At 43.6% G+C, this 13,225-nt stretch overlaps 1 protein-coding gene across 1 annotated transcript in view; it reads right to left on the bottom strand.

Moving 5' to 3' along the window:
- Window positions 1–13,225, bottom strand: part of ostf1 (osteoclast stimulating factor 1) — a 95,181-nt gene that overhangs the window by 49,075 nt on the left and 32,881 nt on the right. The window contains exon 2 of the mRNA XM_068029978.1: window positions 11,022–11,068. Coding sequence (XP_067886079.1) covers window positions 11,022–11,068 — 47 coding nt within the window. The remainder of the gene's footprint in view (window positions 1–11,021; window positions 11,069–13,225) is intronic.

Genomic DNA, 13,225 nt, shown 5'->3' with positions numbered 1-13,225 from the left:
CTGAAGACTCGGCCACCAATGATGCGGCAAAGGGAGACCTTGCCCACATTAGTCAGAGGACCAGAGCATGCAGAAAGTGGGAGGGAGGTACATGTCTGGAGGAAATTGGATAGATGAAGGCAAGGTCTTGCAGCAATTTGAAGGCAGAAGTATTTAAAATTTAAAGATCGTTGAAAAGGGAGCCAGCATAGATTAGTAATGATATGGGTGATAGGTGACTCCAACTTAATGCAGAAATCCACATGGGCACAGAGTTGTGAAGGATGGGAAAACAGCAAGGTGAGCATTGCAGTTAATCAAGTCTAAAGGTGCTAAAGGATGTATAACAGTATTACCTAAGAAGCTGAAATAAGCATGGAGCTGAGTGATACTGCAGAAGTGGTACGGGTGGTCTTGGTAATGGTTATACTGTGGGATTCAAAGCTCAACTCAGCTCAGTTTGAACAGGCACTGAGGCTATAAGAAGTCTTGTTCAGCCAGAGTGTATTTCCAGGTAGGGGAGTCAGTGACAAGAAACTACAGTTTGTGATGGGGTCAAAAACAACAGCCAAAGGCCTCCCAACATAGAGCTGGGGGAAGTAGCGGCTCATCCATTCTACCACTGTCACTTGGTCTTGAAGTGCAATTGGAGGGGACGTGATAGAGTGGCTACCAAAAGGATGTTTCCTCGTGGGGAGACGATAACTAGGGGACACAGTTTAAGAATAAGAGGCCACCCTTTTAAGATAAGGAAAATTTTATTTCCCTCAAAGGGTCATTAGTCTGTGTAATTCTCTTCCCCAGGAAGCAGTGGAGGCTGGGTCATTGAACTTATTAAAGTTCTGAGTTAGATTTTTGATAGACAAGAGAGTCAAGGGCTATGGGGGGCATACAGGAAAGTAGAGTTGAGACCACAATCAGATCAGCCATGATCTTATTGAATGGCAGAGCAGGCTCAAAGGGCCGAATGGCCTACTCCTGTTCCCAAGTCCTGTGTTTCTATGGAGACAAATTCAGTTGGGGGTGGGGTGGGTGGGCAAGGCTGGAGCCAAAGTGTGGTAGATCTAGGAACCCAAAGAGGAGGACAAAAAGTTGATCAGGAGCGAGCAGAACAATTTATTTCATCTGGCAAGGCATTATTGCAAAATATTAACAAATGTAGTTTGTTTCTATTTAAAATCAAAAAAGTAAGAAAGTAAAGGAGAAAAACAGTCTATCCCATGTACAGGCTACTTATATGCACCCAATTTTGGACTCTATCCCATCTATATAAATCAGATATACAGCTCCGGACAATTACAACATCATTTCAGATATCCACCCATCAATATTCAAGTTGGACCAGCTGCTCTCTACAAATGCATCTCATGCAGTATTTAATTACACTTACCTTCAACAATATTCAGTCCTGTTCCTAACAATATATTCTTTTTTTTGAAAGAGTTAATTGACACTGCAGCAGTTGTTTTTGCTAGGAGTCAATTAGTCTTTTTGATATATATGCTACTCCCTGATTCGCTCCTGACCAATTTCTGATCACGTAACTTGAGGCTTGAATCTGCTGTCAAAATTAATAGTCTACATACATCTATATCATCATTACTTCTCAAGTTCCTACTCATTTTTTCAGCTTAATAGACATTTTCTGTGCCTGAAGTGAGGGTTCAAAGTGCCTTACGCAAACCAGTCTACAGTAGAAACCACAAAGATAATCAGGACAACAACCAGGTGCTGAGGAATGTATGAAGGAGCATTACAACATCATACCAATGGAGAGTTCAGCAGTTCCTTACCAATGCTATTACTGGTCTTATGTGCTGATTTTCTCTTCACTGCTGAAATATATAAATATGTTGGACTTGGAAGTATCCACTAGCTTTTCTCAGATAAAAACAAATAGAGAGGAGGTAGCTATCTACAAAAGATGTAAAATTCTAAATTTTTTGGAAATGATTACTTCCAAACTACTTTACAACCAAGGAGTTACTTTTGAAATGCACTCACTTACATAGCTAGCTTGCACACTGCAAAGTCCCCCAAATAGATTTAAATGATCAGTTATCTGCTTTTGGTGGTGCTGATGAGGTTGGAATGTTGAACAGAACACCAGAAGAATTCTCTGTTCTTCAACTAGTTCCACGGGATCTTTCCCATCCACCTGAGCAAGCAGATGGATCCTTAGAACAAAGAACAGTACAGCACAGGAACAGGCCATTCGTCCCTCCAAGCCTGCGCCAATCTTGATGTCTGCCTAAACTAAAACCTTCTGCACTTCCGGGGACCGTATCCCTCTATTCCCATCCTATTCATGTATTTGTCAAGATGCCTCTTAAATGTCATTATCGTACCTGCTTCCACCACCTCCCCCGGCAGCAAGTTCCAGGCACTCACCAACCTCTGTGTAAAGAACTTGCCTCGCACATCCCCTCTCAACTTTGCCCCTCACACCTTAAACCTATGCACCTAGTAACTGACTCTTCCACCCTGGGAAAAAGCTTCTGACTATCCACTCTGTCCATGCCGCTCATAACTTTGTAAACCTCTATCATGTCGCCCCTCCACCTCTGTCGTTCCAGTGAAAACAATCCGAGTTTATCCAACCTCTCCTCATAGCTAATGCCCTCCAGACCAGGCAACATCCTGGTAAACCTCTTCTGTACCCTCTCCAAAGCCTCCACATCCTTCTGGTAGTGTGGCGACCAGAATTGCACGCAATATTCTAAGTGTGGCCTAACTAAAGTTCTGTACAGCTGTAGCATGACTTGCCAATTTTTATACTCTATGCCCCGACCGATGAAGGCAAGCATGCCGTATGACTTCTTGACTACCTTATCCACCTGCGTTGCCACTTTTAGTGACCTGTGGACCTGTACGCCCAGATCTCTCTGCCTGTCAATACTCCTAAGGGTTCTGCCATTTACTGTATACTTCCCACCTGCATTAGACCTTCCAAAATGCATTACCTCACATTTGTCCGGATTAAACTCCATCTGCCATTTCTCCGCCCAAGTCTCCAACCGATCTATATCCTGCTGGATCCTCTGACAATACTAATCACTGTCCGCAACTCCACCAACCTTTGTGTCGTTCACAAACTTACTAATCAGACCAGCTACATTTTCCTCCAAATCATTTATATATACTACAAACAGCAAAAGTCCCAGCACTGATCCCTGCGGAACACCACTAGTCACATCCCTCCATTCAGAAAAGCACCCTCTTCCACTGCTACCCTCTGTCTTCTAGGAGAGCCAGTTCTGTATCCATCTTGCCAGCTCACCACTGATCCCGTGTGACTTCACCTTTTGTACCAGTCTGCCATGAGGGACCTGGTCAAAGGCTTTACTGAAGTCCATATAGACAACATCCACTGCCCTTCCTTCATCGATCATCTTCGTCACTTCCTCAAAAAACTCAATCAAATTAGTTTAACATTTTATCTTAAAGACAGCACCTTGGTTTCTTATTTATAAAATTAACTTCTTATCCAGTTCCACGCTCGACCCTTGATCCCGCCATTTAGTTTTGTCTTTCGTGCAGACCTTTTGAAATTAGAATTGAGAAAACAAATAAACCGTATCATACAGTATTCTATTATTGACTGTATTTGCATCGTCTTCATTGAAATTAAGGAGCTTGGTGAAGCAAAACAACCCCCTTCTAAATCCATCCTTGCTGTTTCTCTAGTCACCTCCAGTCCGGTTTCCATTACTTTCATTGTTATTAATGTTAGGATATTTGATAATTTGCCAGTAGTTGCTTGGATTATATTCGTCAGCCATCAGTATCTAAAATATAGCCATTATATTTCAGTCCTGTGGAAGCTCGCTGGTGCTCAATGATTCCTTCATGATGATAGCCAACATTCTGCAAATTTTCTCTTTCATCTCCTTCAGAACCTTATGATATATCCCATCAACGATCTCTGTCACATAAGACTGAATTTTACACCGCCCCAGTGGGTCAGATGGTGGCATGGGGGCGGCGTAAAATTGAGCGGGAGGCTCCGGGAGGCCTACCCACCCTGCTTCCGCCTCAGGTCACATTTACGGCGTTGGGCAGGGGGGTGGGAAACGGCCAGCCGGCCCGAGGCCAATCAAGGCCCTTACGTGGCCATTTAACAGTCACTTAAGGGCCCTTGCCCGCCTCCAGGGGTATTTTGTCCATGGCAACCGGGCGTGCTGGGGATGTGAAAGGCCGCCCAGCGATAGTTGTTAGCCTTTCCGCGCCCTGGGGGGGGGGGGGGGGGGGGGGTGGGTGCGGGTGGGGGCATGGCAGGCAGGCACAGGGCGACCAATTGAGGCCCCCGCCTCCCAACCCACCCCTGGGACCTAAGACGCCCCCTCCCCCCAAACGACCACTCCAGCCTCACCAGGGACGGACTGATCCCCCTGGTGAGGCAACCCCAACTACCTTCCCTCCAGGCTCCCTAGCGTCGGCTGAGCTGCAGTTCGAGCAGTAGTCACTGCTCCCGGTGGCGCTGTTGGGCCTAAGAGCTGCCGGCCCACTGATGGGCCGGCAGCTCACTGAGGCGGCATCTCCTCCCTCAAGTGGATGGAAGTCCCGCCTCGGAACAATTAACTCCCGGGGACCCGTAAAATGCGGGACAGATCCCTGGGCTAGGCGGAAGTGGGTTCGCCACCGACTTTCATGTCGGTGGCAAATTCCAGCCAATAGACTTCAAAATCTATCACTAAGTTCACTGAAAAGAAATATTATCCTCTGTTTGAATTCCATCTTTCTCTAATTACTTGTATGGTGTCTCCGTGATAGGAAAAGCTATTTAAAACTATGATTTTTTTGATGCATCATTTTTCCTATATTAGGAAAGCATGAGTAAAATCATTGTGTGGATCAGCATTTAAGGTTACTCGCTTTACTGTTGTAACTTTGCTTTAACTTTTTCCTGCTATGTTGCTGTATAGCCAGGTACTAAACTGATTCAAGACAGCACTGATTTGCCCTCCAGTCCATGGGGGAAATAATTGTCCTGCTGGGATGACGGTGTAGTCAATGTCATGCACTCAGATTTTGAATTCACTGGATACTAGAACACCCACACGCTATCACTAACTTATTTTACATACTATTATCCTTGTTATTCTTAGCATTTCTTCGCGGAAGAAGATTTGGAAAGGTTGTAGTCATCGGTTGCAGACCCGCTGGTGGCTGGTCAGGCCTATCAGTAACCAGCAGATTCTCCCACAGCGGGTACAAGTGAAGGTGTAGTCACTGCTGGGGGTAATTGGATCTATCCTTCTCCTCCTTTTCCCTTTCATGCTGATTCTTCGCTCTCAAAGGTGTCTGTAGCACTCCTGATGTAGCATCTCCAGACATCACAATCTACGGCCTGCACTTCCCACTGGCGATGGTCGATGTGGCACACAGAGAGGGACTTCTTCAGGGAGTCCTTGAAACGTTTGCATGGGGCCCCTCTGTTCCTTTTACCTGCAGTCAGCTCTCCATACAATACGATCTTGGGCAGGTGACTGTTGTCCATATGGGCAACATGATCCGCCCAACACAGTTGGCTTTGCAGGAGGATGGCCTCGATGCTGGTGATGTTGGCTGTTTCCAGGACTTCAATGTTTGCGATGCAGTTCTGCCAGCGGATCTGGAGGATGCTGCTGAGGCAACGCTGATGGAAGCGCCCTAGAAAGCATACATGACGGTGGTATAGGACCCATGATTCAGTGGCATACAGAAGGGTGGTGAGGACCATGGCTTGAGTTTGGTCTGTGCTTGGAGGCTGTGGTTGCTCCACACATGTTTGTAGAGTCTGCTGAATGTTCTTTTTGTTTTTGAAAGCCTATTGTCCACTTCCTTGTCTATGGTGGCATCAAATGAGATGAAGCTCCCCAAATAGGTAAATTGCTTGACAGCATTCAGCTTGGTTCCCTCGATGACAGTGCTTGGTGGTCTATATTCTTCTTGGGGTGCAGGCTGATGCAGGACTTCAGTTTTCTTTAAACTGATTTTTAGTCCAAAGAGTTGTGCCGCCTTGGAAAAATGTGTTGTTATACGTTGCAGGTCAAACTGACAGTGGGCCAAGAGAGCACAGTCATCAGCAAAAAGCAGTTCACGGATAAGTTTTTCTTGTGCCCTTGTATGACCCTGAAGAGTCCTGAGGTTGAAAAGGCGTCCATCAGTCCAGAAGCGTATGTAAACTCCCTCCTTTAGGTCTTGGTGCGCCAGTGTGACCTAAAAGACATCCTGCACACTAAAGTCATGCCCAGTGCTGACTGTCATACAGACCACTGGCTCGTTTGTTCAAAGTTGAACTTTCACTTCAAGCCCAAGCACAGGCCTGGAGACAACCCATCAAAGAAATTTCGAGTCAGCAACCTGCAAACCACATCTTGCAGACATAGATATCAAGCAACCTTACAGAACAGTCTGCAACATCCTGATCTCACTGCTGAGTCCAGTCCAGAAGAACTCAGAGAACACATCAAAGCTGCAGTACTGGATACTTCCAATGAGGTCATCGAACCCAGCACCAAGAAAAATAGGAACTGGTTTGACGAAAATGACAAGGAAATTCAAGATCTGCTAAAAATAAAAAGGTCAGCTCATCAGGCTCAGCCGGCCAGCCAAAAGAAAAAGACAGCCTATCATCAAGCATGCAGCACCCTTCAATGTAAACTGAGGAACATCCAAAATGACTGGTGGATCGCACTTGTGGAAAAAACTCGAATGTACGCTGATTATGGCGACATAAGAAGTTTCTATGAAGCACTAAAATCTGTCTACAGACCAGCACTTCAAACCCAAAATCCCCTGAGGAGCGCCAATAGCAAGACCCTGCACATCGACAATGAGTCAGTCCTGAATCGCTGGTTGGAACACTTTGAAACTCTCTTCAGCGCCATGTGCACAGTGCATGATACTGCCATCAATCGCATCAAACAACAGCCTGTCAAAGAAGAACTGGATGGCAGCCCAACTCTGGAGAAAACTGATCGCCATTAACCAGATGAACAAGAAGGCCCCAGGAGCCGATGGAATTTCACCCGAAGCCTTGAAGCATGGCGGCCCTGCCCTGTGCACCAAGCTCCATGCGTTTTTCACGGCCTGCTGGGAATAGGGCAGGATTCCACAGGATCTTTGTGATGCCATTATCATCACCTTGTACAAAAACGAAGGAGAAAAATCAGACTGTTCCAACTACCGTGGGATCACCCTCCTTTCTATTGCTGAGAAGATCCTGGCTGGAATACGTCTGAACAGGCTTGTGCCTACCATTGCAGAAGAAAACCTCCCAGAGAGCCAGTGTGGTTTCAGAGCAAACAGGGGCACCACAGACATGGTACTTGCACTCAGACAATTACAAGAAAAGTGTCGAGAGCAAAGCAAAGGCCTGTACGTCACTTTCGTAGACCTCACCAAGGCATTCAACACGGTGTGCAGAGATGGACTTTGGAAAATCCTTGAAAAACCAGGTTCCTGGCCACAGTGAAGCAGTTTCATGAAAATCAGTATGGACAAGTCAAGCAAAACAGCGACTTCGAGTCCCTTCCCTATCTCCATGCTGGTTATTAATACCTGCACAATTGAGTAGTGCTATTGTTGTTCTAGCCTTTACTTACATCTGAAATGAAACAAACCGTCTTTATCCCCCCCAGTTAATTGACCTGCTGTGTACTTTCAGCATTTTAATTTTATTACAGAACTGCATCATTTATAGTTTTCCCCCTTTTATCATTGATCTGTAAATCAAAGAGGTGAAGGCATTTTTCTCTAGTCACCTAATGAGGGCAAAATAGTTGGCATGGGTATCAAATAGGGAATCCCCCCCCCCCCCCCCCCCCGGCTCTGCCCAACATTTATGTTCACATTACAACTGGTGAAAGTGGAAAAAATACATCTCACAAACTTTCTGCTCTTTATTCACCGCACATTGCATATCCCAAAACCTACAATCGCATATAGTCATTGGACCTTTTCTGAATTTTTGTCTTTCTTTTGTGCACGAACAAGTGTGAATAAACTAAGTATGGAAAAGCTATTGTGTTGATATGTTCTCAAAATAGCATTTTTAATCATCTTCAGCTTTAAATATCTCTCCTTTTTTTGACCAAACCATGTACTATGTACATTTCCATCACGAAAAGTAGTTTGCATTGTACATACAGAAAAATATACTGATCCAATGTTGAACTTAATGGACTGGATTTTATATCCCAAAATGGCGGCCCATCCATGTGGGCTGCACGCCAAAGAGCCGCCGTGATCTCAAGCACGGCAGCTCATTTAAATAGCCAGGACGAGCCACCCCACCCTGATCACATGGAGGGGATGGGTTGTCTGTCCCCGGAAATAGCATCAGCTGCCTGTGTGCAGGCACTGACACCATGTTGAAAGGGCTGTCAGCCCTACAGGCTTATTTAAACATTTAAAGATATATGGAATAAAATTAAATGAATACATTTATTTTGCCCCTCTCCCAACCTCCACATTATAAATTAATTATTTGTACTTCTGCCCAAAAACACTTAGTTTAACCATCTGACCTTCCCCCAACCCCAAACTGCACAAAGTCGAAACTACAACCCTTCCCACCATCCCCTATACCCATGACGTTAATTTGACCTTGTTCCCCACCCAGCCCCCCCCACTCCCACACTGATAAACGGATCTTCTCCCCACTCCCCACCAGTGTCGCGCCTGAAGGTATAGGAGTGCCAGCTGCCACTCTGAAGATTGCGGTGGGCCCGTAAGATCCCAGGTAAGTGCATGTTAATTTATTAATTTTATTCATTTGCATATGTTAATTCAGGTCCTGCCACCCAGTGACGGGGAGGCTGCCACGGTGCCTTGCCACCGCCAGGAGGATATGGCCGGGCCCTGCTGGCATCGAGGTCCATGGCAGGCCTCATCTGGTGCCATTTTCAGGCCACCCCCACCCACTCACCCCACCACCGCCACAGATCCTGCGTCGAGAGCTCCTTAAAATCCAGCCCAATTCGACTGTCTAATTCTCCAGTGCTGTTCTCCTCTTTGCTGGTTTGCTTCTTAATCTAGCTCTCTTTCACAGCCTCTTGCTACAGTTCCCACCTCAAACAGATCACAAACATTCCATCTCCCCACATCAGTTGCAAAATAAGTTCAAAGTTAATTCTGGATTCTTCATTGCATCAGTTGTGTCTGGTACAGGAAGTGCTTGCAGCAACAGGAACATCCGGCTTTCAGCAACCTCCTCACACAATACAATGGTGGCAGTACATTTTAAAATCCTAGTTGGGTTGATGCATTTCCTGCTTCAACCACATTGCTTAACATTGTTTTTAAAACCAAAAGCAATTCAACCTATGCTTGGTTTAAACCATAATTGCATGACAAAATGAAACTTTGAGTTGTCCAACAATCTGATTAAGTAACGTAACTAAAACAGTAATTATCAGATCATTAGAATTCGCATCTTTGAATTAAGAGTAGACTGCAATCTCCATTACTTAACTAAAGTGTCATTATACTTGTCTTAATTGCACATGATTTTGAACTCTGCATTATTGCCTATTGGTTTGGTCACAGGGGAAGGGAAAGACAGAATACTTTCCATTCGATGGTTCCTCCTGCCAATCCCTCCTGCAATTTTGCAGCAGAAAAAAATTATTTTTAAAGTGTCAATTTTATCAACATGAAGACATTCGAGGTAGATATCTTTATCACTAGTCTGCTCCAGTGATGGAAAGCACTTCCAATGGAGACAGTGGGAATGGTGGTGGAGGCGCATGGTCTCAAAGTGAATTAAGCACTGACCTAGAATTTCTGGACATCGGGAACCAAAACTATTTTGTGAGAAATTTGCATCCATAGTCTGAAATGCGATTACCATGAATCCTACAACTCCAATTTAGCTCTCCAGCTAGTTTAGGTTATGGTGCCCATTATTTCCCATGGAACCGCCTGAGGCATGTCACACTGGTAACAGCATCAGCATAGCCTAGCAAGGAGGGAGGCCCGACTCGAGTCCTCATTTCAGGAAGTAAAAGGCATTTCTTTAAAAACAGCTAGCCATTCAAAATTCTTCTCAACCTTATTTTCTTCCACAAAATCGGGACTATTTTAAATTAAAAGAACCTCTAGGTTTAACTTCTCCTTCAATGGGGTGGCCGCACACTTTGAGAGAGTTAAAGGGAGGGGAGAAGCTGATTTTTAGGTTTGTGGTATTGAAATCAACACATTTTTAGTCATGGTTGCAGTTGTGTAGATCCTGCGTATAACCCAAGATATACCTTCAATAATGGATAAAATAGAAGCTGAAACTAGAATAGAAAGAACAAAATATTAAAGCATCAAGAGCCAAACTGTAGCGCTCTACTGTGAAAGCATCAACTGCCAAGACTAAGTAAGAATTAATCAGAAAAATCCATTAAATTACAATGAAGTATTACAGCTGATAGAAAATAGGAGCAGGAGTAGGCCATTTGGCCCTTCGAACCTTTTCCACCATTCATTATGATCATGATGAAATAATAGAACATAAATATTACACACGTACAAATTCAAATATTGGATTGTTTTAAAAAATGAATTATTTACGTGTTACAAAGTGAACTTACATACTAACATACTAACATTGTATGCAATCACATCTAGAAGATTCCAAAAGAACAACATTTTCATTTATATATGTTCAAGATGTCCTAAAGTGCTTTACAATCAGTGAACTGCTTTTTGGAGGTGCAGCAACTATTATTTAAGCAAGGAATAAAAATTATACAGTTTGTTTTAGATGTTTTTTCTCTTCCCCTTCCTCGAACTCCTTGTGCTTTTGTCTGCACTGTATACCCTTTCTAAACTTATCAATGTTGAGCAATAGGAGAAAACTATAAAACTCAATTAGTTAATACATATTAAAAAAGTGGTTAAGGACCCTTGTTATAACCACTGCGCTGCTGGGAGTTGTGTTTTGCTATTAACAGTGCACGAGACTGCCTACCCTGCAACAAACAAATACATTTAAATTTCAAATTTTCTTGGATCTGAGCTCTGCCACACACAAATGAGCAATTGTTTCCAGTATAAAAAGTACTTACTGTTCTGGGTTCAAATGCATACAGAGCTCTGTAAACCCTCACCTGACCTGAAAAACAAAGATAAAACAGTGACCACTATACTTACCAATCATTTTTCTAAAATGACATTTCATCCAAATAAAACCCTCTACTGTTCCCAGTTTAAAAAGCTGGTCTATCCTACAATTTTGTTCTAAAACCCAGTTCTGCATGACTACTTAGAAACTTAAGCATGTCTAAAGCTTTACAGTATCAGCAACAAAAAACTCTTTCACTTAATGACCATTAACATTTTCTTACTCCAGAGGAATCTATTTTTTCCCCCACACATTGCATTGCACAGTAGAAGAGCACTGCCAAAAGCAGCTGTATCAGAGGCATACACCTCATAAATCTGACCCTGGCTACAAAAACGACCACGAATGGCAAGGAAAGTTCCACAGGCAGGAGAAATGTATAAAGCGTCATGACTCATATTTTGCACAGACTTTAAGAATTGAAAATTGCCATGTCAGTGGTCTTACATGCAAACAAAACTATCTCAAAGTCTGAAAATCTGAATACAGCTAATGTAAATCCACTGTAACACTTGAGCACCTCACTGGATGTGAAGGATCATCTGACTTATACAGCAGTCATTGGCATCTGTATGCAATTGGGTGAGATTCAGATGGCAAAAGGTGAAGAATCAAAATGGCACATCCCTAAACTTGTCAGAAGCATGAAGATAGAGAATGGGATCTCTGATCAAAACTCTAATCATATGTAGCAAGTTCTACTTTCACTAAGAAATAATTTACTCTTTAAGTACAAGGATGGAGAGGGTGGCAAAAAACAGGAGCATTTCCACCAATGTTTAGGGAGAAGGATAGGATGCTGCTCGCGATATATCGCTTTAACCACAACCACAGATCACTGACTAGACACTCACCCGGAGACCAACAGAAAAAGAACTACACACTCATATATACCCACTGAATGACCAAGAGAGCCCTACGCGCCAACCAAAGTGTCTGTGTCCAATAAATCATCAGGGACTCGAAACAGACCAGGGATTGGTGCCTTTATCCATGGAGAAGACTCACTGAAAAATGCTCAACTTTTGGATTTGTAGTCTTGCTTTGTGGATTGTTTTAGTGTTTAGTGCAGTTTCTGATCTAGTGAAATTCTGCACCTGTGGGCTAACAGTTATTAATTAGGTTTTGTAACATTAATTGTAAAATTAAGGTAGGAAGTGTGACAATTCTTGGATCCATTTGGGGCAAGGCACTTGGAGTAAGGAGTAAAGTCCTCTGTTTATTTCTTACTGTAGAATAGGTTCAAGGAGTAGGACAGTAAGAGAGTTCCAAAACAAATTAAGTAAAAATGATAAACTAGAGTACACAGAACTAATTTCAATAACTATACATCAGACTTGAATAAATATATAAAGAGCTATAGTAGGATCAGAGGCTGTAGTAGGATCAGAGGCTGCAGCAGCGTAGGTGGTAGGTACAATGTGGATCTGCCAGGACTCAGGTACCACACAAGGTAAATATACATGTACGTAGTGCAAAAAGGTTGCATTCCTCAAGCAGAAAGCTGCACAGCTTGAGGGTCAACTAGACATACTCCAGATCATTTGGGAAGAAATTTTTCTGGAGTAGACATTCCAGCATGTGGTCACCCCACAAGTTGCAACCGATCGTAAATTTAAATTGCACAGTACTTACGAGAGATCATATTGATGCATTTAAGTTTCTTGAAGAGATTATGCACGTGGTGGGAGCAATGTGGGTCAAAGGACTGAGGCAATTTGTTTGGTTCAACGGTTAAGTCAACTAGGTTCATTGCCCTTTATGGTCAGTGGATAGGTTGCTGTTCAGAGGAGGGGAACAGAGCGTTGTGGGAGGAGGGGCTTGAATAAGCCTTCAAGCACAAGCCCCACACTGCTTGGTATTTTCTCGTTCGAGGCAGAGGCTAATTGACACTTGTGCTGATTGCGATGTTGCCCACATTTGTTGAGTAAAGCTGCACTTCACCACAGGATGCATCTTCTTATAATGACAGGTGCACTATTTTGTTCATTGTGGGACGGACCTTGCTGTCCGGGTGGGTAGTCACAGAAAGCTGGGCCCTCTGGAATTGCTAGATAGGTCACTGTCTTCAGGGTCTCCTAAGTTACTATCTCGAACAGCTAAGTGCAGAGGCATGCTAGCAAGATTTTTTTTTTTTATTTCCAAAAT

This window comes from Heterodontus francisci, chromosome 4, assembly GCF_036365525.1.
Source record: "Heterodontus francisci isolate sHetFra1 chromosome 4, sHetFra1.hap1, whole genome shotgun sequence".
In the NCBI taxonomy this organism is placed as follows: Eukaryota; Metazoa; Chordata; class Chondrichthyes; order Heterodontiformes; family Heterodontidae; genus Heterodontus; species Heterodontus francisci.
Note: the sequence above shows the minus strand (reverse complement) of the source record. Positions and strands in the feature narration are given on the sequence as shown.